General features: G+C 39.3%; 1 protein-coding gene across 1 annotated transcript in view; it reads right to left on the bottom strand.

Moving 5' to 3' along the window:
- Positions 1–16,437: 16,437 nt before the first annotated feature.
- The window catches only part of CNTNAP5 (contactin associated protein family member 5), a gene marked incomplete at its 5' end in the record, with an annotated part of 260,854 nt that continues 253,362 nt past the window's right edge, over positions 16,438–23,929 (bottom strand). Inside the window, 3 exons of the mRNA XM_084209565.1 lie at positions 16,438–16,724; positions 17,696–17,767; positions 21,908–22,126. Coding sequence (XP_084065691.1) covers positions 16,528–16,724; positions 17,696–17,767; positions 21,908–22,126 — 488 coding nt within the window. The 3' untranslated portion in view covers positions 16,438–16,527. The remainder of the gene's footprint in view (positions 16,725–17,695; positions 17,768–21,907; positions 22,127–23,929) is intronic.

Raw genomic sequence — 23,929 nt, 5'->3', positions numbered from 1 at the left:
CCTCTCAGTGTTGCCTGCTTTAAGGGCTGCCTTTGATGAGCTGGTCCCCACACTTTGCCCAAAGCTCTGCCACCAGTGCTGCAGTGCTGAAAGGATTTTAAGTTAGCTTGGATTTTTTTCATTCCATTTCTGCACTGCAGAGGTCTGGTAAGTTAAATGTCCCATAGCCAGCTACTCAATTACACAACAAAGGCTGGGCATTTGTTGTGACTGAACAAATAGCAGAAAAGGAGAAAAATGTCAGGTGTAGGGGGTGTGTGGAATTTATGCAATTTTTCATAGATATGACTTACCATTTTCCCAGCAACTTCACCACAAAGACCTCAGAGCTGTAGATGGAGGCAAACAGCTTTGCTTTAATGTGAGAAAGAAATTCTGCCAGCACTTTGCCAGAGTAATGGGCAAAATTATGCAGCTTTATCCCCTGAAAAGGCTGGCATTGCTATGGGCCTTTTTATCCCAAAGGAGCAGCTGAGTAATATTTTTGACAACTTATTGTGAAGAAAATGCACAGTGTTTTTGAGAAGGGGTTTGTTTTCCTTTCACATATTTGCAAACAATTTCACCTTTTCCCCATTGATGCATATCATGCATCTGAGCCCCCCTTTCCAGCCTTATTAATATGGCATATTTCATATCATGTAGAAGATTTTGAATAACTTACTCATGGAAATGTTGACAAAATCTTCACATTTCTGCAAATTTTATATATGCAAATAAATCACTGCTTTTCCATTAAAACTGCATCCAGGATTCTTATTATTACCCAGATTTCCATTTGTTTTCTATAAACCTTTCCCTTCCAAGTGGCTTCAGAAACACTAATCCATAAAACCTTGCAGCCAATCTTGATGACCCAAATCTGAATTTCCATTTTATAATGGCTCAGACTATTGGTTCTAATACAAGTATATCAGTGACAATTTTTCCATGAATCAAAATCACACAGAGACACTTAGTGTGTACAAGTGTACATGTTTGTTTCCTATTCCTTGAAAGAGGCAATATTCCCACTGTTTTCAGTTCATATTGGAGCAGGTACTGAACATTTTGGCCAAGCTGCACAGTGAGTCAGTTTTAGTGGAACAGATTTCAGAGGGTTTTACTACACTGTGAATTCTTCCTGCATTCATATAATTTAAATCCTGAAGAGAGATCAAATCATTCATTAACCTCCCACAATTAGCCCTAAAATATTTTATGAAATTCAGAGCCTTCTATATGCAGAGAGGTGAAAAAGGTAAATAGAGAGAGAAGAGTGTGGGTGAGAAAGGGAGGGAATATCTCATTTAGGTCTAGTTGACCCTTGAGCACAGATTAAATGGATGAAGAAGAAAAATGAATAACTGCAAAAATAAGAAAACAGAATTTTATATCTCTCTGGAGGATGAGGTGAGAATGCATGCATGTTAGGATGCTTGACAATTCTCAGAATTCAGAGCAAAGCTGGCTACCATTCAGCAAAACCAGAGGACTGTACAAAACTGCAAAAGTGATAATCTTTCAAAAAACAAATCTGTGGGTAAGATAGGAAATTATCAGGGGAAATTCCTGCTGAGATATTGTGGTAATGGTTTAGAAGATAGCTCAGTAACTGTAATCCCATGGAAAGTGTGTATTAATAACAAGGGAATTTAGTTCTGGGAGAAATGTCCTAGTTGGGTTAACAAACTGCGTCACTATCTATTACTTGGTAGGGAAAAATATGAGCAGCTAATTAATGCTTTGGGGACTTAGGAGGAAGAAAAAACAACAATGAAAACACCCAAACCAGAGTTCTCCTTCCCCAGGAATAAGAAAATGCAGGAGGTAGAAAATGATTTATCATTTTATGCTATTTTATTTCAGCCAGAACTTTGTCAGAAGGCTACGAGGTGTAACTCAGCTTTAATCAGTGTAAATTTTGAGCTTGATTCATTTCTGAGGAGCGTTAAATTTCACTGGGTTTATAATCACAGAAAGGCAGAGCGCTCAAGGTGATCTAGTCCTTAATAGTTACTAGTGAATTTGGCCCAGACATTGCATTAGTTAACTGTACCATAAGGATGCTAATGAGGTGAAGGGTAAGTCAGTAATTCTTTGCTAGAATAATTCCAATGAACTCTGAAGGAATTTATTATGCTGTAGCTTGTTTCTTCTGAATAGCATAGTCTGTAACGCAAAATAGCAAAAGGAACTTTTGGTTGGGTGGAGAAAGTTCAGACACATATTTAGCAATAGAGGTTATTTATAGATAAAGAAACAAAACCCACCAAAATATACACACAAACCTGAACACAGGCCATGTAGAAATAATATTTTGAATATAGGGTCTCTCAAAAAGCAGTTATTTAGTACTTTTAATGGAGGCAAGCTGTAAAAATGTAAGGATTCTGAAAGAGAGGACATGGACTGTTTGACAGTTCTGGGTAATGATAGGAAAGCTGCTGGAACAATAGAAATGGGAAAAGCAAGGTCCCTTCTGACTCACTCAGAAGACAGTTTTGACCTATTGATGTAACTCAAGCAATCCCTGCTGATCTGCCAGGGAATGGGGGACTTTGATTCAGGTCCTGATGAGCTGTTTAAAGGCTCCTGAGCAGCGATGGGGTGGAGCAGGAAGGCAGGGGACAGTTTTGAGTGGAAATATCAGTGTCCTGACATCCCAGACTGAAGATTTGTGGAAAGCTGTCAGTTTCACCATTTCACCTGAATGTCCAAAGCTGCAGCTTGTATATGGTGAACATCAGCTGGGAAAAAACCAGCTGTTCAATATTTTTTTAAAAATGCTGATTATTTTTAGTTCAATTCCTCTTTAAACCTGAACTGCTCATTTACCACCATACCTCTGAGAAATCTGCCAAAAGGCAGAAACCTTTTGACATTTGTGTTTTTGCCTATGAGGTGCAGGTGCTTAGCAAGCCTATTTTCCTTCCTTTGCAACCTCTTCCCCTGAAACTACGAAAGGAAACTTCCTCCAGATTTCATGCTGTCCATAAAATCAGAGGGTTATCTGGTAGATTCCTTACTTCACTGGATGTTGTGCCCATGTGTGGAAAAAACCCAAAGATTTGATTAAAATGGGAACTTGTGCTGCAAAGCTCTGCACACTGATCATGTTTTGAAAGGGTGCTGAGGTGTGTTGTACTTCAGCTGGCAGTCTGTGTGCTCTGTCTGTGTGTGTGCACGTCACACATGGAGACACTTTTGCAGCTTCACATCGTGTGTGGGGCACTCATCCTGCAAAGCAGGATGTCAGCACCTCTGTATGGGCAGGGAAGCTAAGGGTGAAGTCTGGTTGCCTAAATAATGGCATCTTGTGCAATTATAGACATTTTTGGTTACACTGCTTCTTCGTTATCTACTATTCTGGTATTCACGTGGAGTCCTCCATTGTGTCTGCCAACTACACATTTTTGTTGCATAGTGAAAATGCCATTAGGACTGTATTTTAAGGAAGAAAATTGAGTCCCTAAGTTAGGTTACTCACCATGAAGCTGAATCCCATCCTTGCCAATCAATCACGATAGATTTCAGCCTCACATTCACATAACTTTTCAAGTAGAGGACAGTGTCTCACTTTAGAAAGGCATCAATTTCTACCTAATCATTAGAAGGATTCTGTTCCTGCCGTTTTTATTAATGCTCAGAAAGCATTAGCACACTGTCTGTTACCTTCTCAATAGACATAAGTCCTTTCTAGTCCTGCCCAGGCTGCCCATCTTCATGGGTCTGCACATACTGCAGGTTTCTGTTTGTACTCTGGGGTATTCTGGTGAGAAAGTAGCAGACAAAGTGCATGAGAACAAGACTCAGAATATATGTGATATGATTTCCTAGCTGTGAAAGCTTGGTTGCTTTTTTTTTTTTTCAAATATGCATGGTGTTAAATCTGTAAAGTAACACTGATAATGACACCACTGTTTTTGCAAATTCTGCCTCAGGCTCTTTTGTGGTGCTAAGCATCCAAAAGCCTGTGGAAGTGAATTATATGTTTGTGTGGTTCCTGCCCACTGATCCTGCCCAAATGAATTGAATTAGTGCAATACTGGAACTTTAAATTTAAGCTCTTATGAACACAGCTGGAAGTTCCTCTGCTCCAAATTCTCGTGGCTGATGAATAATACTTTCAGTCTTGGTTCTGGATCTCTTTCCATAGTGTATGCAAGGTTGTTTATGTTTGAAGGCAAGGACAAGCTTGTTGTATCTTTGTATTTTGGTGATGACAAGTTAGCTTTTCATAGTATTTCTCTAGAGACTTTTTCTTGTACTATACTAAGAAAGAAACAGAGACATTCAATAATGAAAGCTCTTGTCTGAAACTAGCAGATGTTGTCAGTTTTTTGCATAAGATGGTGAGTTTCAATACATAAGAAAACATCATGGAGATTTGGACTCCAGAAGCTTCTAAAAGATTCACAAGTAATTTACAAAGATTTTAGTATATTATGAGAACACTGTCAAATCAAATGCAAATTCAAATCTAATTAATTCCCTACAAGGATAGCAAACCCCTCTGCTGTTTAGTTTACATGAAAACATTGCTAGACTGGGCCTGAAACATAATCCTTAGTCAGAAAATACAGTTGGGAGATGGCTTCAGATCCAGAAACCACTTCCTTGGTGCATTCATGTAGTGCTGCTGTGAATGTTTCCAGTTTCCCATCCTAAGTGGTTTCTGTAGGCACCCCACAGACCCAGGCCTGCCCTTGCTGGGGTGGAACAGCAGTGCCCACGGGGCTGAAGAGACTCATTGACCTCCAAAATCCCAAAAATGCTGAGCTCAGGAGCCTCTGAGCCTCTGCAGCTCTCCCCCCGTGGGTCTCCCTTTCCAACACAGTTTCCCTGTCTACAAAAGCTGTCTTGCTGCTGGACCTGCCAGCCCAATGGCAGCAGGAACCTTTCTATGATCTTTTTCATGGAGCTCTCATTCAAAGAAAAAATTTCACAAAGCTGTCAAAAAGCTTTCTCAGAGACAGTTTTGTAATGAAGTTACAATTTGATTCTTTGCCTTGAGATGTCTGGTCTTTTCCTTTAATATCATAGTTTTTCATTTGTTTTTAATAGCAATCTCTCATATGAGAAAGATATATTAATTATTGCATTTTATTATTTATTTTAATACCATCAAAATGTATCCTCACCAGTAGGCAGCAGCCATGCTAGGGTCGTGAGGGGCTGAAGCAAATACAAAGATGACTTTTTTTGAAAGCACCATGATTAATATCTCTTGCCCAATTTGTGGCTTATTTTCTCCTGTAGCTTTTAGTGGATCATGAGACATTCATTAATTGTCCTCAGTATGCCCAGGTTTCAGTTTGGCCAGGCACACACCACACCAACCCCACGAGTCACTGGGATGCAAAGCAGAGCCAGTGTTTCCCTTCACCCCTTGTGCATGCAGCCAGCAGCTCAGCCCTTGAGCTGTGCTCCCAAAGGCATCAGCCCTGTGGGCATTTTGTGCCAGTCAACAAGTGGGATTTAGGATGTGGAATACCACATGGGATAAGAAGCAGGAAGCAGTGCAAACTTCTTTTGCCGCAGCAAACTCAAGTCCCTTGCTCAAAGGAAGGGATTTATTCCAAGGAAATAGTAATCAAGGGATTTTTTCAATAGCTGAGAAGTGGAAATGTATGTCAAAGAGGGCTTGCACATGTAAATGTGTATATAAATATACATAGATATACCATATATGTAGGTACATGTAGGTTTAAGTATTTTATCTGGTGTGTGTATATATATTGGGTGGGTGGGTGAGTACGTATATATATTTTTGTATTTGCACATACAAACCAATGATGGTCTTCAGGAATGACTGCTTATCTTTTTTTCCCACAGCAGTGTCTCAAAGTGATGTGTTTGGTTTCATATCCCAGGACCATCACCTGCCCTAACAGGTACATGACTTTGGACTCTCATTTTAGTCTGCACTTTCTTTAACCTGATGGTGTTGAGGACCCTCTGGATCACACTGTAAGGATCCTGCACAACAGTCTGCTCTGGGGAAAAAAAAAAAATCCTTTCCTCCTGCAGTAGCTTTTTTTTTGCAATATTTACTGAACCCTTGGCAGTGTTGGTGGGGGAAACAGAAATCTGCTTCCAGCTGGGAGGAGACCATTGAAAAAGTGACAGGGAAGAGCTGATGTTGGGGTTCTTTCTTTACAACAACTTGCAGACTCTTAAGAGGATGGGGCAAACTAATAAAGGAGGATTTTTGCTTAACCATTTGGGGCTGAGGTGCTTCTCCCTCATGGGTACCAGCAGAAATAGGAAACAGCTGATGTCTGTGCCAGGCTGCTCCTTTCTGATGCATGAGCATTTGTAGCAGACTCTTAAATCAAAGGATGGATGATGCCCCATCAGCATTTTGGATTGCAGGGTGGTTTGGCCCCCATCACTGCAGAGGTCTGAGAACATTTTGTTAGAGAAGAGTGCCTAAACAGATAGTCAAGATAGTCAAACAGGAAAAGGGCTGCTGCATGGCAGGAAGGGACTGAGCTGCTCTTTCCATTGCTTTGGCAATAGGACAAGCTGTAATAGGCTTAAACTGAGGCAAAGGTTATTTAATTTAGGCTTTGAGAAAGGAAGAGAAATTATCTCAAGGTAAGAAGAGGTAAGTACAGACATTGCTGGTATGGGGTTTGGAAAAAAATATATGACCTTGTGTGGCTGCTTTTGTGATTACTTGGAGGCCAACAGGTACAGAAAAATAAGCACTGACTGGAGCTGCCTACACTGTGGGCAAAAAGCAAAAAAGGGCCACAGCTGACTCCAGCAGGGCTCCTGCCTTTCTTTCACAGCAGCATTCACTTAATGGTGTTTGCCTGATACATTTGCCCATGGACCTTTGGTTGAAGGAATAGAGCTTTAACAGGAAACCCCTGCTAGTCATGTGGAAGGTGCAAAAGAGGCTTCCTCCCCACCCCTTAACTCTGCCTGATGATGGAAAAGTAGAGCAGGTGCTGAGGAAGAAGGAGATTTAACCACAGCCCAAGATGATATCTTGTCCCCTCTTCCAGACATTGCTAACTAGCCATAAACTGCAATAAATGAAGTTTTGTCAGTCTGCCAAATAGATATATGCATTCCCATTACACGAGTGCAATTATTTAGTGTAACCTCTGAATAATATCTTTAACTCATCATGTTCCTACTCAGGAAGAAAGAAGCATAATGCATTGAAAAAAATACCAAAAAAACCTGAACCACCCTAAGATCATGGGGGAGACTAAAACAGGTTTTCTCTCTCCACTCAGAAAAGTAGAAGTCAATTAACATTGACATTTCCAGACTGTAAGCCATGCAAACTTAATTTTCAAGATCTGTATTAAAAATAAAATTGTAGATGATTATACTGTCCTTACTAACCTTTGTAAGGTTACTGTTCCCACTACATAAGCTATGAAGAAAGTCTGAAAGATTTATATATTTCTGTCTTGCTTTTTTTTTTCAGAGTAAAGCAACTCAATGTAGAATTAATTGTTACTTGAAGCTTTGTCTAATAGAAGTGATACCTAACCCCACCTCCTGCAGCCACCAGGGACAAGGGGACACCAGGAGGGCTCAGTTGGGTAGGATGGCTTTGGTGCCTGTGGCAGAACATGTCCTGCATGGCTGGGTGTGGACTGGGATGCCTGGGCCAGGCTGGATCAGCCCCATGAGAAGGGCACTGTGCACCACTCCAGAGCAGGCACTGCAAAGCTGTCCTGCCAGACAGCCCATCTCCAGGCAGGACTACAAACCTGTGTGAGTCCTGCCCTCTGGGCCACAGGCTGTCCAGAAATGAAAGGGAAAAACAAAACTCACAGAGAAATTCCTAAGATAAGGGGACCCACATCTCCTCTGATAATATGAAAATCTTTGGCTGACTGAAACAGATTCTGTAAGTACCACAAGTTTATGGTGAAAATTGCAGCAGATCCAAGCATGTGAAACTCTTGAAAGAGTGCTCCTCTCTGTACTTCCTAGGATGTGCTATTTTCTAGGTCAGTGTTTACTGGTTCTTGGTTGATATAAAATACTGTGATTTTCAAAGGAGACTAAGAGATTTATGTGTTCAGCTCCCAAGGAAGGGGAAAAAATAATCAGACCAACCACCTAAAGCCAAGACAGAATCCCTGAGACTGAGCCATGTCCCATTTATCCTGCCAGTGAGAGAGAGGGCAGCAGGCTGTGAGTGTGATCCCTGTGACAGCCAGCAGTGCAGCAGCTGAGTGAGGAGCCCTGGATGCTCCTGCATGGCAGCTGGGGAGGGAGGAGGTGTGTGCACACATCTGTGAGCGTGGGCACAGAGCTACAGAGCTGTGACCAGGCAGGTTTTCCAACCAGAACCGAGGTTTATCTGCAGACACAACTTTTAGTCAGCCCACCAGCACTAATGAGTTATGTCAGGGATGTAGGTGATGACCAGATTTCCTCTGACATTAACTTTTAGCCATAGCTGAAATCAATAAATCAACAGTATAATCTAGTGAGGTCTATTGGCTTGGACTTAACATGTAAACACCCAAAATTTTGTTTTCCCATAACCAGCACTTTTTAATGTTCCTTCAGCTAGAAGGTAAAATAAAAACACAAGAGGAGGCATTTGTCTTCGACACAAAATCATACAAAAAGTCTTTTTTTATTAAATATACATTACTTACAGTTTAAGTCTTTCTTCTGTACAACAGTAACCATAGAAAACAAAAGAAGCTAAGGCTAAATTTTTTCAATCCCTTAACAGGGTATTAAGACATGTTACATTGTCTACAAAACTGACTTAGACTGAGGCAACGTCCTGTGGAATTCTCTTTAGAAAACCAGATAGTGAAAGGGGAATAATCTAAATCTCCATTTTGCTTTTTACTGTAACTGAGAGACTCTTGCTTTACCCTTGGACAAACCATTAAGAAAAAGTTCTTTTTTTTTTTTTTTGCTTTGCGAATAAAATGAACAGAGCTCTGAGAGATTTATTTAATAAAATTTGAGTAGAACAAAGTAAAATGAATGATGACGGGCTCATCTGTAGAAAGAAGCAATTTTTTATTATTACAAATATTTAATCTCAGCTGCCATTTTACTCTTTTTTTTTTTTCTTTTTAGGGTGCCTTTACCTATTAAAATCCCATAAAATCCTTTCATTGTTAGTGTGCTGGCTCCTGAATTGGTTGACAAGACACCACCCACAGACCAACCTTCCCAAAACACAAGGTTAGAAACTCCTGAAGGTGACTTAAGCCATATCATGGGCTTTGTGGAGCTGAAGTTAATTGCCTTATCCCAAATTGTATCCATAGTTCTGCTAGAAAACAACACAATTTCAGTGAATGCAACTCTCGCTGACAGCAGTAAGGGATGACAAACATGAGCTCCTGACTTGGATTCATATATGCCAGCCCCAGTTTGCATGAGATCATCAAAGCAAGAGCAACATGAGGCTAAATTCATCTGCAACGTATCTACATTGACCAAACGGGGTTACAGCCAGGTCTGAAGTTGTCTCTTGCTTCTTTCACAAAGGGGGTTTCAAAGCAGGTCAGGTATGACAATGCCAAGGTTCTCACTATCATTTAGATATAATGGTCTGTGTTACAGATTTCATTTGCAAAAATCACAGAGTAGAGATTTTTATGACTGGATGTCCGAATAAAAAAATGTACCTGCTTGCTCTCCTCAAGCTCCTGAAACTTCAATTCCACTGTGCTGTGAATGGAAAGTGAGGCTGTGACTGGCTGTATCTAAGCTTTACCTAAGAAACAACCCTTCTTTTTTCTTGACAATATGGGTGCTACATTGGCAGCAATGACAAAACACATCAGGAAAGGATGTGCCTAAAGGACACAAGAAGGAGCTGCAAAGGGCATGCAAAAATGAGTAAATAATTTCCCATGCAGAATTATTTCCAAATGGACTCTATTTAGGGCTGTGGGATTGAAATTTGTGAAGAGAGTTATGACTAGCATATCAAAAAGTAATGTTGTGATGTGAACAGCAGTCAGCAGCTTAGAAAAAAGCTGCCACAAGCATCCTAAACAAGGGAGTGGAAAGTCTCTAAGCAAAAATTCTTTGGATCACCTGCTGTGCCTAACGTTTGATTAAATGTTATGATTGTTTGAGGGAAACCTTCCCCAATTCTCCTTTGGGCCACCTGGGAGAGTTCCAGCAATCTAACTGGGGAGATCTGGATCTGGTATCAGCCAGAGCATTGAAATCCTCTCCCATTTTTGAAGAACATCTCTGATATTTTACAGACCATACGGACAACCAAGACTCTGTTTTGGCAGACTTAGTAGCAGCAATTCATTCCATGGCAAGAAAACCTACCACTGAAAAATACCCGAGAGCCTCATATGCACCTGATGTTTACCATGCATGGCTTCAAACAGTGCATGTTTTCCAAGAGCTTTAGCCTCCTTCACTGCCCCATCACAAGGGTAGTTTGAAATGTTAATGTCCTCTTTTCCCCTTAGAGGTCACCACCTCTAGGTGACTCCATTTCCACGATGGAGTGCAGTCTCCCTCCTGGCTGAACACCCAGCTGACATTTTGGTTTCTGTGACTGCCAGGAGAAAAATCAGAATCTTAATTTGAATTGTGAAACAAGCTCCTCTGGCTCCTAGCAACAATTTGATATCTCCACATATTAAAGAAAAAGCAGGGATGAAGAAAACAGAGGTGAACTAGATATGAAGTGACACTGTTGACACAAACTGTTGCCTTAATCCTTCCTTAGCTCGGCTTGTAGACTCAGCACATTACAAACAACAAACAACGAGCTTACAAATTACAAGAGTTCACCAGAAAGTGTGCTTTTTTTTCCAATTTTTGTTTTTCTCAGAGTAAATTAGTGCAAAAGATCACAAAAATAAGCACCAATACACTGAAATATTCAAACTCTCTATATGCATGTCTTGAAATAAACAGTCAAATTAAAAAGCTGCTTCAGACCCAAAAGAAGAATGTTTAGAAGTTTCATGTACAAAAGTGGCAGGGAGGAGGGGGTTGCCCATAATGAAAGAGGACATGAAGAACTTTCCTCTGGGAAAGAAAGTGCAGCAAACTGCAGAACCCAAAGGAACAAATCATGCTTTGAAGCTGTGATGGCAACCTGTGAAGAAAACCCCCAAAAACTTCAAGGGCATGGTGCAGCTCTAACTGTAGTCAAGCAAGAGGCCTCCCACCAACCTCTAAAGATGCTGGATAAGGCATCTTTCACCCCTTGGTTTGGCAGGGGTGAAACTATTTCACTTGGCTTGTTTGGTAAATAGACATTAAAAACTGCAGGTAAACTTTGGAATAGCACTCACAAGGTCTCAGACTTTGCTCAAGTCTTTTATGAAGGGTCGCTTTCTGAAAAATAAAATGGAAAAAAACTCCTTCGTGTCTTTGGAAAAAACAGCAGTGCAGAAGAATATTTAAAACTAATCTTATTTAGGGTAAACTTTGTGTAGGTGAGAGTGACAACAATGGCATGAGATGGTGGACCACAAAGAGGTCAAGTTCTGCCTCCTCTACACTCTTATTAATTTGAAGTGGAGCATTGTGTGTCAACTGACTGGCTTCCTTAACAGAAGGAAGGTTGATTCTGTTCTGAAGATGGAATTTATTTTTTCAGGGATTCATCTCATTGAGAACTTAGGGTTCCTGCATGGGAATTTATTATAATTGGAAAAGCCAGCAAGTATCAGACAAAGCTACTTGGGGTTACCAGATGCCAGGATATGACAGACAGGAGACGTGCATCCTTCCTGGAGCTGCAGAGATACCTCGGTACCATCTCAAATGGCACCAGACATGTAGAGAGGCATCTGAGAGGGCTGATTTAGCTTTACATTCAGAAATGTGTGGATCTGGCTTCATGTATACTACCTGCCAAAGCTCCCATGTGAGGCAAAAAAGTGGATGCTGGACCTAGAACAGACTGAAAAGAGAATTATCCACTTCCCCACAGATTACTGATCAGATTGTCACTAGCTCAAAGTGGTACTTTGAAACTTTGTTTTCATGTATTTGGCTACAAGAAGATGTATACATTTACTAGGCTGAGATGTTTAGAGTAATTTAGATGCAACGTGTCCTTCCTTGACCCCAGCTGTCACCTCAGAAAAAAAAAAAAAAGTCACTTGTAATACCTGTGCAGATGTGTCTATTTGATCTTCAAAACTATTGTAAAATTTGGATTCATAGGCAAATTCTGCTATAAATAACTTCTCTATTGCCAGGAGACCACCCTGCCTCTATAATCAATGGAGAGAAAAAGGCATCTCCAGTAATTAGTTTAATCTTACAGGATGTTTGAGACATTTGCCCTGTCCTCACCAGCCACCGGGCTGGACAAGACTGGATGACAATTGTGAAACAGGGAATTGGTAAAACCAAATGCAAAATGAAACAAACCCAAAAGATAAAAGCAGTATCCAAGTGATTCATAGGTCTTGGACTCAATCTTATTGTCAGCAAAATCAATAAGTGACTTCATTAGGAAAAGATTCATAACCCCTCACCATAGTGAAAAAATATGATATATTGATTGCTCCTCACCCAAAATGTGAAATATGTGATCAGCTAAATGCTAATATAGACAAAGATCTCATCAAAATAAGGGTTTGGATTACACTGTAAAAATTGAGCAACTGATAAATAGGATGAGTAAAGTCTAGCTAGATCAGGTTAAAATAAAGCTGAGAGAAAGCATCTTATTTTTGTAATCTGATTGTAGTTTTAACTTAAATATGAGGGGCATCTCATGACTGAACACACTCTGATAAGCACACAGCTCTATGTGTGTCATTTTTACAGTCATGTTTACCCAGGTGGGAATTCTGGCTTAGCCCATATGAGTTAAAAGCATGTCTTTTATTTGGCTTTTTCACTGCAGACATAACCTAAGTGTGGAGTCAAGAACAAGAAACAAAAACAGTGTACATTTTAAAAATTGACCCAAAACACTTGCACGGTCTTGTCTCTATAAGTGAATATGGACAGATGAAATACTAATTGCCAATTACATAGGTAACTTACTTAGGACCAAAGTTTTATTTCCAAAAGAGAAATGGGACTCAATTTTCAAAGGGATTTAAATGTCTTGTAGTATATCAGAACATTCCACAGCAAGGCAGACAAAGAAATTAATTTGAGTTAAATGCTCATTTTGTTTAGTCACTTAAGCATTGATCCACATCCTCAAGAGACTAAATTCCTTGTAAAGCCTATTCTTCACCCAGGTGGCAGCCAAGTTAGTTGGAGTTAGCTTTCTGACATCCAGCCTTCCTTTGTTTTCTACAGCCAGGCACTGGCACTCACAGGGAGTTCCTCTACATGACTCAATATCTTTATAAGCATGGCTATTATTGGTCAAGTCTTTTCTGGAAAACAGGAATTTGCAGCGCCGAAATCCATATCTAAGATACTTCATAATTTCACAGCTTGCCTAACAATAATAATTTTCATAGGTTACATATCATATCACCAAGAGAAAAAAACCAGACAGTTTCCAATCCTTCTACCAGTCCCTTACTTTTATTATGAAACTTGTCTTGGGGAAGGAAGAAAACACTAACTGCCTCCAAACAACTCTTTGACAGTCTTCGGTTTTCCACTGAAATGAAATCTGAAAATTTATGTATAAAAAGTATCATCCCCTGGATTTACTTTAAAAATATTATCTAGAACAACAGCTAAAAGGAAAAGGGAGTACACCCCATTTAAAAAGAAACATTAACAAAAATAGCAGAAATGGCATCTGCTTTAAATAGATGGGAAAAAAGTTCTAATTTGAACTAAGGAAAATGAATTTTATCTCTAGTAGATTTTTTCAGAAGTTGATTGTATTTCTTCTTGAGTGTATTTCTTTTATAAAAACAAAATTAATTGCTTTTAACTGATATTGAAGGAAATTCAATTATGCCCTCACTAAAGAAAGCATTAGAACAAAACAAAAAACAAACAGGAGTATATATTTAGAGTACTTCATTTAGTATATCTTAGCTATCTTTAATAAGAATAATTTGACATCCTGATTTAGAAGTCCATACAAATGTGTTCATTTGTTCTGCCTTGTAGCATAAAAATCTTCCCGTCTCAGTACACCCACAGGTATGGATGCATGTCTCTGTAAACTAATGCATACATTCATATGAAATTCTTTCTTTTTACAGATGCACCCCAACCTAGCTAAATTTTCAGAGTTTTACCTTCCTATTCCATTCTATATGTAGCCAATTAAGCCCATTAGCACATCAGAGATGTCTTATAGAGACCATTTCAGAAAAGATGACTCAAACACAGGCAGAGGCGCCCATCAACTCTCCCATTCCTCCCTCCTGCCATGCCAAACAAAGCAGCTTGATCTGCAGGGAGGAAAGAGAAAAGAGAATTGCTTTGCCAGGATTTTACTGCCAAAGACAAAGCAACATAAAGAGAACCCAGCTACTCAATCCATCATTCCAACACTCATCACACAGAAACACTGTCAAATAATTGTGTCACCCAAACAGCCAGGGTGTGGCAAAATGGCTGCAGCTGACCATGGCTGAGGAAAAATGGCACCAAACTGGTTTCAATGCAGACAGCTTTATAAAATTGTTCAGGGAAGAGTTCTGGTTATAGGGCTGGCCTCATATTCCTCTTCACATAAGAATGATGTTATTCCAAGACTGCTTTCTCTTCCCTGAATGCTCCAAAAGAAATGGTAAAGAATCACCATATTAAAACAATAATTTATTTATTTGTTTGTTCTTCCTTATCTGCTCTCTCCTCTCATAAAAAAACTCAAACAAAAAGCTCAAATAAACACCTATGTACCTTTCCAATGGACTGCCTAGAAAAACAGCACTGTCTGCAAGTGTAAGCTCGTGTCTAGTTTACTGTGGGCTACTACCTCGCACTGAGATGCCTTAATTTTAAATCTATGTAAAAAGGACCACCGTGTGGAAACCTCAGGGTGACTCACAGGGTGTAGGGCAAAGAAGGAGGTTTAGCTGCACAATCAATTGAAGCTCTAATTAAATCAAGAGTATTGCAATGAATAAGATTTTTCTTCCCCTTACCTTTAGGCTTAATTCTACCACCAGCAAATTTTACATCCTCTTTAGAAGCCCTGCAAAGGCACATGACACACGGACACAACAGGGTGCTCAAAACCTCACTGGCTGGGACTCCTTCATTTCTCACCCTTAGGATGTTTGTGATTGAAAAGGAGGTTTTTCATCCTCACACTGTAACCATGCAGCACAAGTAAAATGGGTAGAACTTGATTCTTCAGTAGCGTTCCCAATCAGGAAAGGACAAAAGACTTTAAAAAAATAAGGCAAAGATTAATTTGAACTAGAGTATTTGGGATCTCTTTTTTTCCCTAATGTTCTTCCTTGTAAAGAAGGTTTATCAAATATTCATATTTTTAAACATGACCTCAGACCTCTCTCTATTTAGTTTTGGAGAAATTATTCCAATTTCTACAAACAGGAAATACCAATCAATCTTTCATGCAGTTTTGGGAGGTTTTTTGAGTAGTAGGAATTCTTTTTCTTTTTTCTTTTTTTAGAAGAGCTGGCAGAAGGTGTGAGTCATGTTTAAGATTAAACTATTTTGGTTTTTTTTCTCATCTATGTTCTTTTTCTTTTCCACAGGGGCAACAGCGTTTAACCTCAGTGTGTGATAATCCTCCATGTGGCATGAACAGGCATATGCTGCATTTCTAAAATTTCAGACAAATATAGAGCACCTAAGTCCTAGCAGCTTCCTAAACCCCTTGGAGATTCAAGCTACTATTTTCCATGCTTCAGCTAGGGTTATACTAGTGTATGCTGGGTCTACGTAGCCAGCCTTATGAGATGGAGGTGAAAGAGGTGCATGGGAATGATATTTATTGTTGATACATATATTGTTGGAAAAATACTGAGAAGCCTAAAAGTTACAGTAAAAGGACAGGAGGTTGGGGGAAGGAGCTTAATGAGGACAGTTTTATTTTCTTTTATGTCATACCAGCTTTTCAACTGGTACAAATTAAACACCGTTTAAATCAATAGACAATATATCAATTAATAAAATTTGAGAAGTTGGCTGGTTCTTTATGATTGTTGTAAATGAGCCCGTGAAATAAATCAGCTGTTCTGATCTCATTCTTTCCCTCTATCCTGTCCCAGTGTCTGCAGAGCTATGTGTTCAACTACTTTACCTGTACTTTACATAGTCCAGCTCTAGTGTAAAAGCAATGACTTAAATGGCTCCAGAGAAAAAATAACAACAAATAATTGTAGGAACTTTGAAACATCCAAGAACTGACAGCAGAAACCAGGTGTGCATGTGGATCTGATTTTGTGTAGGATGGGATAACAGGTCTCTTGAGCTGCAGAAGTAAACTGTGATTGCCAGGTTCTTGTGCAGAGAATGAGGCACTGTGATTGTTCTCAGTGTTTCCTGTGCAGGGCAGTCTTCCCCAAATGAAAAAGAAGCTAGCAAAAAATGAGTGTTAAAAAGAAAAAAAAATCAAAAAGAAAAAAGGAAGGGAGAAAGGAATAAAGAAAGGGAGATTAGGGGAGGAAGAGTAAGAAGAAATTGCATTGTCCATCAGATAAAATATTCCCGTTTGCACTCGCTCACTGTGTTTTGCAAGTCAATGTCAGCTTTAAAGGAGCTCTCAAGGTTTTCTGGGTATTCCTTCTCCTTTTTCTGGCTATTTCGATGTGCTTGTTTGTGTTGATAGAGGAATCTGCTCATGATGGCAATGATGCAAAAGATGATGAATATCACAACTGCTATTACACCTGTAAAGGGATAAAAAATGAAGGATAAAGAGAGTTAAAACCAAAACAAAAGGCTCAGTTACCTCAAAAAATGTGTTTACCAATGCACAGCAGCTAGTTGGTAGATAGATCAGTTTATCTCAGTCCATACACAACCATATGCCTCTATCAAAGCTTCTGTGGTAGTTTTTATTTCTATTTTGTCACCTTAAGAACCCTATAAATAGAGCATGTATTGATATAATTGACCTAATTTCTTTAAAATTATGCTTTCACTAGAAATAAAGTTAGTTCAGTGTGTTTGCTTTTAAAACAGAAGATCTGCTCATATAAATTCCTTCTCTGTCATATTTTCCTCTGTGTTATCTCTGGGAACTGTGCACAAGCCTTGCACACTTTGGTTTATAGCTTCTAGATATTATCAAAGGCAGCATATAAAATGATACAGGGCATCATATAAAATAAACGGAGATAAATTGTCTTCTAGGCCATTACAGGAAAATCAAAACCACACATGAAATTATGAAGACAATGTTCCCCAGTATATAAATACTTCCATATTACCTGGTGAGTTTCACTACACCACCAGATTACAAAGACAGAGCTCAGGAAATACTCTGCCAAGTATTCACCAGGGTGGTGTGTAAAACAATGGCTACTTTGCTGGGTCTTAGAACACAGACTCACACCTGGAACCTCTGGAGATCACCTTGTCCAGACCCCCTGCTCAAGCAGGCAGGCACACAGGGTCCAATTATATTTTAGGAGATTCAGGTTCCTGATGATCCATGTGTGACCACAATAATCCATAAGGCAGTTGCCTACCTAGGTAGCTTCACCCAGATATGCTAATAAACAGAGCAGATACTAGACCTGCTTCAGATTACAAAAAAACCCTTGGACTAGATTTCATGGCGCCCAGATTTAAAGTCTCCTAGATTTTTGCCTTGACAGAATTATGTTTTGACTATAGTCTTAAAAAATGAAGTTACCTCCAATCACAGCTGAATCACTTCTGACTGCATTGGTGAGAGGTTCTCTTTCATCTGTCTTCCCAAAAGGATCTGCAGTTGGTTAAACAAAAGAGAACTTATTTTCTGTATCAACTGTTCATTTTCCCTGTGGCTTAAGACAGAAGTGTCCTCTTATTTTCATGAATTCTATTTTCAGAAGATGTAATTTGGGGGATTGGAGAACTGAACCAGAAGGGTCTGAAAAATAAAGTGAGTTTGCAGAACAATTTTCTTCTACACCTTCAGGAGCAAATTCTATTAAGGGTATATGTAAAAGGAAACAGAAAGTTTCACACTAACAGCTGAAAGTGTTGTTTCAGTTCATCAGAAGAATCAGAGAGACATTTTAACTAAACAGCCTATTGGGAGCTTTCCTCAGTCAGTGATGTATTATTCTCTTTTTTATTGTTACCTAAGAAATGATACCAGAAAGGAGCCAAAAGAAAGGGATGCTAGGCAGATTTAGATCTGACCTGTCTTGTAGATGAGATATACAACTTGAATTCAATCCCATACAGAGAAGTAGTCTGCCTGGGACATCTCATCTACTACATTTGTAGGACTGGAATGGGAATAAAAATATACTTTTACACACAAATATAGAATGCATCATAGAAAAGGTTGGACTGGGAAGGAAATCGGGGGTTATTTAACCTAATCTCAGGCCTCTGATCATAAGCTCAAGCAGGGCCAAATTCAAAATTAGATCTTAGTTGGTAATAACTTTGTACATCATCAATAGATCAATCTCATTTTATTTTTCAGTATACATGAGTTATATAAATCAAAACTAGTAATTTAGGTAATTTTTTTTTTAATTTAGTCAAAGAGGAGAACAACCTACAATTATTTTATACCCTAAGATGGCTGTCAGATATTGACTGTGTGAGTCACTTACTTCACAAACTAGAAGAGGAGAGCATTCATTTTTTCAGACTGAAGATGAGTTAACTTTCTGGATAATGGAAGTTTGGTGAGATATTTTTTACTCCATCCCTCAGCTGAAGCCAGTGAATTCAGTGACAATTAAAAATTTACATCTGCTCTACAACAGCTCTCCTATACTAGAGAAAAAATAACAACTGGTGCCAGTGCATGGCATTAGTCAAAAAAATAATGAAAAATTATCAACTATGTATGAAAAACTATGAAATTAATTTTTTTATTTTAAATTATATAAGATGTTATTTGTGCCTAAAAGATCATTTAAGACTGACACCTAACGCAATCAGCACTCCACTATTTTTGGTTACCGGAATTTCAGCACTGAGAACAAACCAGAACAAATGTTGAAGAGCAGTTTCAGAATGGAGGCCAACAGCCACAAGCCCCAAGAATTATATTTTGCCTGAGAAATAACATCAGGACACAAGGAGAGGATGGCTTTTGACAATGCAGCAGATGGCCTGTAACAGCAGAGTCATCTCTGCCGGGAACACAATACACTCTGAAGCCAAGGAATAGCAATCCTGGGTCTCACCTAAGACCTTACAGGACATCCTCCTCCTTTTAGATAAAACTGGTTGAGTCACTGAGGTTGGAAGCCCTGCTGAGGTCACAAGGCTCCCTGGAAATTATCTAGTCTAAACCTCTACTCAGATCCAAGTCTATGAGAGCCAGATTTTCAGAGCTGTATCCATTTGGGTTTTGAATATATCCAAGGATGGAGATTTTACAACCTCTCTGGGCCTCACACCACTCTTCTTACCAAGTCTGCATCCTGAGGGATTCTTCCAAGCAGGTCCATGAGAAGGTCAAAGGTTGCAGTCATGCATTTCTGCCTTTTTCCTTCCTCTCAGGATCCTCGACTTCACCATCTCATAGTTGCTACAGCCAAGGATGTCCTGTCATATCCCTAGCCAGTCAGAGCTTGTTTGGAAATACCAGGTTCATCACAATCAGCACAGTGAGACAGAACTTCACTGTTTAAGGTGCCTTTCAGAAGGAAATCTTTCCTGTGTAGTTCCAGACTTATGGAAGTATCTGGCATTTTTTTACTTAAAACGCTTGAAGAGCTGCTCTCAGAGGACAGGCAGCTCTAGACTCCACCATTCACACAGTTGAATCTCCTCTGTAATTTTTATAGCACTTTAATATAAAGAAAAAATACCACAGGAAAAGTCTATTATCTCTATACCATCAATATAGAGTTCAAAATAACAAGATCTTTACACGTGCCTCAGTGAGGAAGAAGGTGATGTGCAGATCTTTGTTACAGATCAAAAACCACTGTAAGCCACCTCTCATTTTGTGCTTCCTCATCAGAAGAAATGTGTTCAGATAACTGTGAATGGATTTTATTCCATATCTGTCTGCAAGGAAACTTTTTTGAATGTAAGTATTCCTTTCTGAAGGAAACAGTTTCAATTGTTTTGAAGTTACAAATATAGAAGGCTTTTTTCACACACTTTAAGAGTTTTCCTAGTGGGCTTTTTTGTTGTATCTGCCCATTAGAATATCGACATAGACATGTACAGCCTCCTTTGAAGTTCTATTTTTCTTCTCAGACATTCAATAATGAGAAATTGGAAGTGATGAATTGAGATATGAGCACTAAATTTGAAAGTTAATCCTTGACTCTGTTTTCTTTTTATTTCTTAAAATGTGTCCTTTGCATGTAAAAATGTAATGCTCAAGTACATCTATAGAAATTATAATTTGCTACAAATTGGAATTTTTTTTAAACAAGAATCAACCACCCATTGCTTTTACTTTAGCATATAAAGATATGAAGTCTTCAGAGCTCACTTGTTCTAAAGATCTTATTCAGGCTTTAATCAAATCCAGTGTGAATAGTGAGACTGGAATGTCAGATAATTCATCACATTGAGAGGAAATCATATTTTAGAGCACAGAGTGCCAAGACACTCTGTTTTATAATAATTCTGCATTTCTGATGCAACAGTGCTTAACCTTAACAACAGAGTGCAACTGATTGTATGCTTCAAATATTTAAGTTCAAATGCTACACTCTGCTCTGTGTTCTGCCCTGAAGTTCTGAGCCTCAGGTTTCAGTGCTTTCTAAACTCCTTAGAAAAATTGTATCATTGAGGTGACAGATCACAGGGCAAAGAGTTCATATTTTCAGTATCATTGCCCATTCAGGACTCACAAGACACATTTGTCTGTGCATCAGAGCAGACACCTCAGACAACTGGAGGCAGGGAGAGGAAGTGGGGGGCTGGGGAGGAGCACATGCACACCGGCAGCCACTCTCCAGAGTAATCAGCAGCCTTTTTCCTATGCAGAATGCTAATAGCATCATTTGTTTTCTGCTGAACATCTTTGTCAGAAACTGCAGGAAATGGGGATTTAATGTAAGTACAAATGTGAAAGGAATTGTATTATGATCTAAACCAGAGTTTTATTAGTTATCAAAAAGGACAAAGTAGCTTTACAGGTCAAGGGGCAAAAACCAGCCTTTTATTTGTATCCTTTTCTGGTCATTAAGAATTCTGCCACATCCACTGTGACTAAAGCAGCGACTTGATAGTCCCTGTTCATGGTGACAACACTTCCAGCTGCTCTCAGTTTCCTTCTCTGCATACAAATTCACATATGCAAAACACTTCAGATTCCCAGAGGACAGCTTCAGGATTGCAAAAGATACACAAACGATGGGGATCATCTTGCCGGTACTGCTCAAGTAGTGCTCCCTCTCTTTAGTCTAAGAGAATGAAGTACAAGCATTCAGTGCAAGTCACACATGCCAAGGGGTTTGTACAAGAGTTTTTGCTCATTTCTGTTCGGGCAGGAACAAATTTGAATTGTTTTTTTATATGACTTCTATTGCTTTATCACCACTAGAATACAGAATCTGTGTAACATTTAGGTTCTCCTTTGAGATCTGCAGCACCAGAATTATCTGGAATGGATAGGAATGACAAATCAGGTGCATAACCAAACTTTCAAAGCTTCTGCACTGCAGCTTAGGGACTTTTTTGTTTGTTCTAGGTAGGCATGTTTTAGGCAATCCAGGAACTTAGTCTGAAAACATTATTTCAGAACAATGACTTTTAAAGGGGCCTTGGCTAATCCTGATGCCCATCCTCAAAACTCTTGATTCTGAGAGAAAAGGGAACTTCCCAGTTCCACTAGTCATACTGTCACAATTGCATTACAGCAAAAAGGAATGAAACCTCAGTCTACAGCATCCTTTAAACTCCCCAATGCCCTCCCAGCAGGACACACCTGAAGAGGAATATATTGTGGTTGCTGTGTTCACGTCAGCTTCCATCATGGATGCACAGCTGGATTCTGTCAGGGAACCTTGGACAGTCACGGGAGCGACGCTGGGATGGCGCAAGGCAGCCTTCAGGGGAGAGATGTGGTTGTACTGAACAGAGGACAGGCAGCCAGTGAAACCATAGGCATTTGCCTTGGAGACTTCAGGGTCCAGGGACAAACTGTCTGCAGTGCAACAGAAAAACACTCTGGCAATTGACTGTTCTATGAAGGCATTAAGAAAAGGAATTCTCTTTTGCCTTACCCACCCCTTTTATATCTATTATCCAATTTCAGCTGCTCAGGTTCTCCTTCAGCAGCCTACAAGTCCTCCCTAGCCTCACCCATGAGGTTCCCAAAGTCCTTTCTCTGTTATGCTACTTACCTTGAATTGTCTTGCACATAAAAGCCTGCACTGCACTTTTTTCCTCATCCATTTTATCTACTAATGGACGATATCTAGCACATCATATCTACTAACCACAACAATAGCAACAAAACCACCACCAATAATAATAATACTAGGTAAAATAGCAACACTAAATACCATAGAATTCTAGGGCTATACTCTTTTTTTTTTTTTTGCATCTGCTAACAGCATCAGTTGCACGTATATGGACCATACCTTCAAGGCATTCTGCCTCCTCCACTCTTTGGATGAAAGACCCTGCTCTTTGTTTTCTGTCACAAAATGCTTTATGTGGCCTGTCACTGAATGGCTTTTTACCCCAGCTTCCTATCCTTCTTCAAGAGTTTATTATTCAACCTTGCTGAAGCACCTATTCATGTTACTGCTTTTCACTACCAGAATTCCTAAGAATCTTCCTAGTTATTAGACAGGCTCTCACTCTACTAGCCATATTTCACTAATAAGATAAAGAGTAAAACTCTACCTTATCTAAATCAAAATTAAAACATATATTGCTGCATTATTTTCCAGCCTGTTGATAAAATAACATAAATAACTTATCTGCTGGTATGCGTTTAGCTAAATTTCACAAAGAGAAAGTAAATTAAAGGTGAGGGTTTTTTTAAATAATCATAGAATGGATTGGTTTGGAAGTGACCTTAAAGATCATCTCATTCCAAGCCCCTGCCATGGGCAGGCACACCTCTTACTAGACCTGGCTGCTCAGGGCCCCATCCAAGCTGGCCTTGAACACTTCCAGGGATGAGAATCCATAACTTCTTTGGGCAGTCTGTTCCAATGTTCCACCCTCACAGTAAAAAATTTAGTTCCAAAAGTTTTTATATCAAAGTTTTAATATCAAAGATTTTCTGGGAAAGCCAGGGAAGGACAGAGAAGCCACTTTCTATTTTCTCCAAACTCACATTATTTACTTTCCAGAAATTGAAATTCATGCTGTTCAGAGGTCTCAAACATGATGCGCTTTACATCTAGGTCAATCAAACACGGAAAAAAACCTACAAATGCACACAGATACAGTATCAAAAGTTATTCAAAGTCTTAAAAAATACCTGGTAATGGAGAAAAAATCCCAACCTTCTAGCATTGAAAGTTTTGGGAATACTTCCAATGGCATTGGGAAACAAGGGTTCCTAGCTTTTTAAGTTTGTTTTCAAATCTTGAAAGAATAAGATGCTACATTTTAAAATAAGGTCAAATTTTCCCATTATTATTCAAATACAATGGTTCTACAAGTGGTCAGGATTTAGGGGAAAAAAAGTGCTTTCTTGCAAAGCTGAAATTGCAATTTTGATTATATAAACTTCTTTTTCTGTATAAGAAAAAAGAGAGAAATCACAAAGCCAGCCCAAATCACACATTATTTTTGTGCTCAAGATCTGTGACTGTTATGCCATGAACCCAGAGGGAATTAGCTGAGAAAGATTTCTAATTATGTTTGAGTGTCTTTGTGGAAGTGTAACACAGAAGAGCGTGGCTGTTCCTCAGCAAAGCAAGGTACAGAACCAGCTTGCCCTCCCAGGGGCCTTGCAGGAGAAATGCTCAGTTTGCAGAGCTGTCAG

This window comes from Fringilla coelebs (assembly GCF_963513975.1).
Source record: "Fringilla coelebs genome assembly, chromosome: 7".
In the NCBI taxonomy this organism is placed as follows: Eukaryota; Metazoa; Chordata; class Aves; order Passeriformes; family Fringillidae; genus Fringilla; species Fringilla coelebs.
This window is presented reverse-complemented; position numbering and strand designations above follow the sequence as displayed.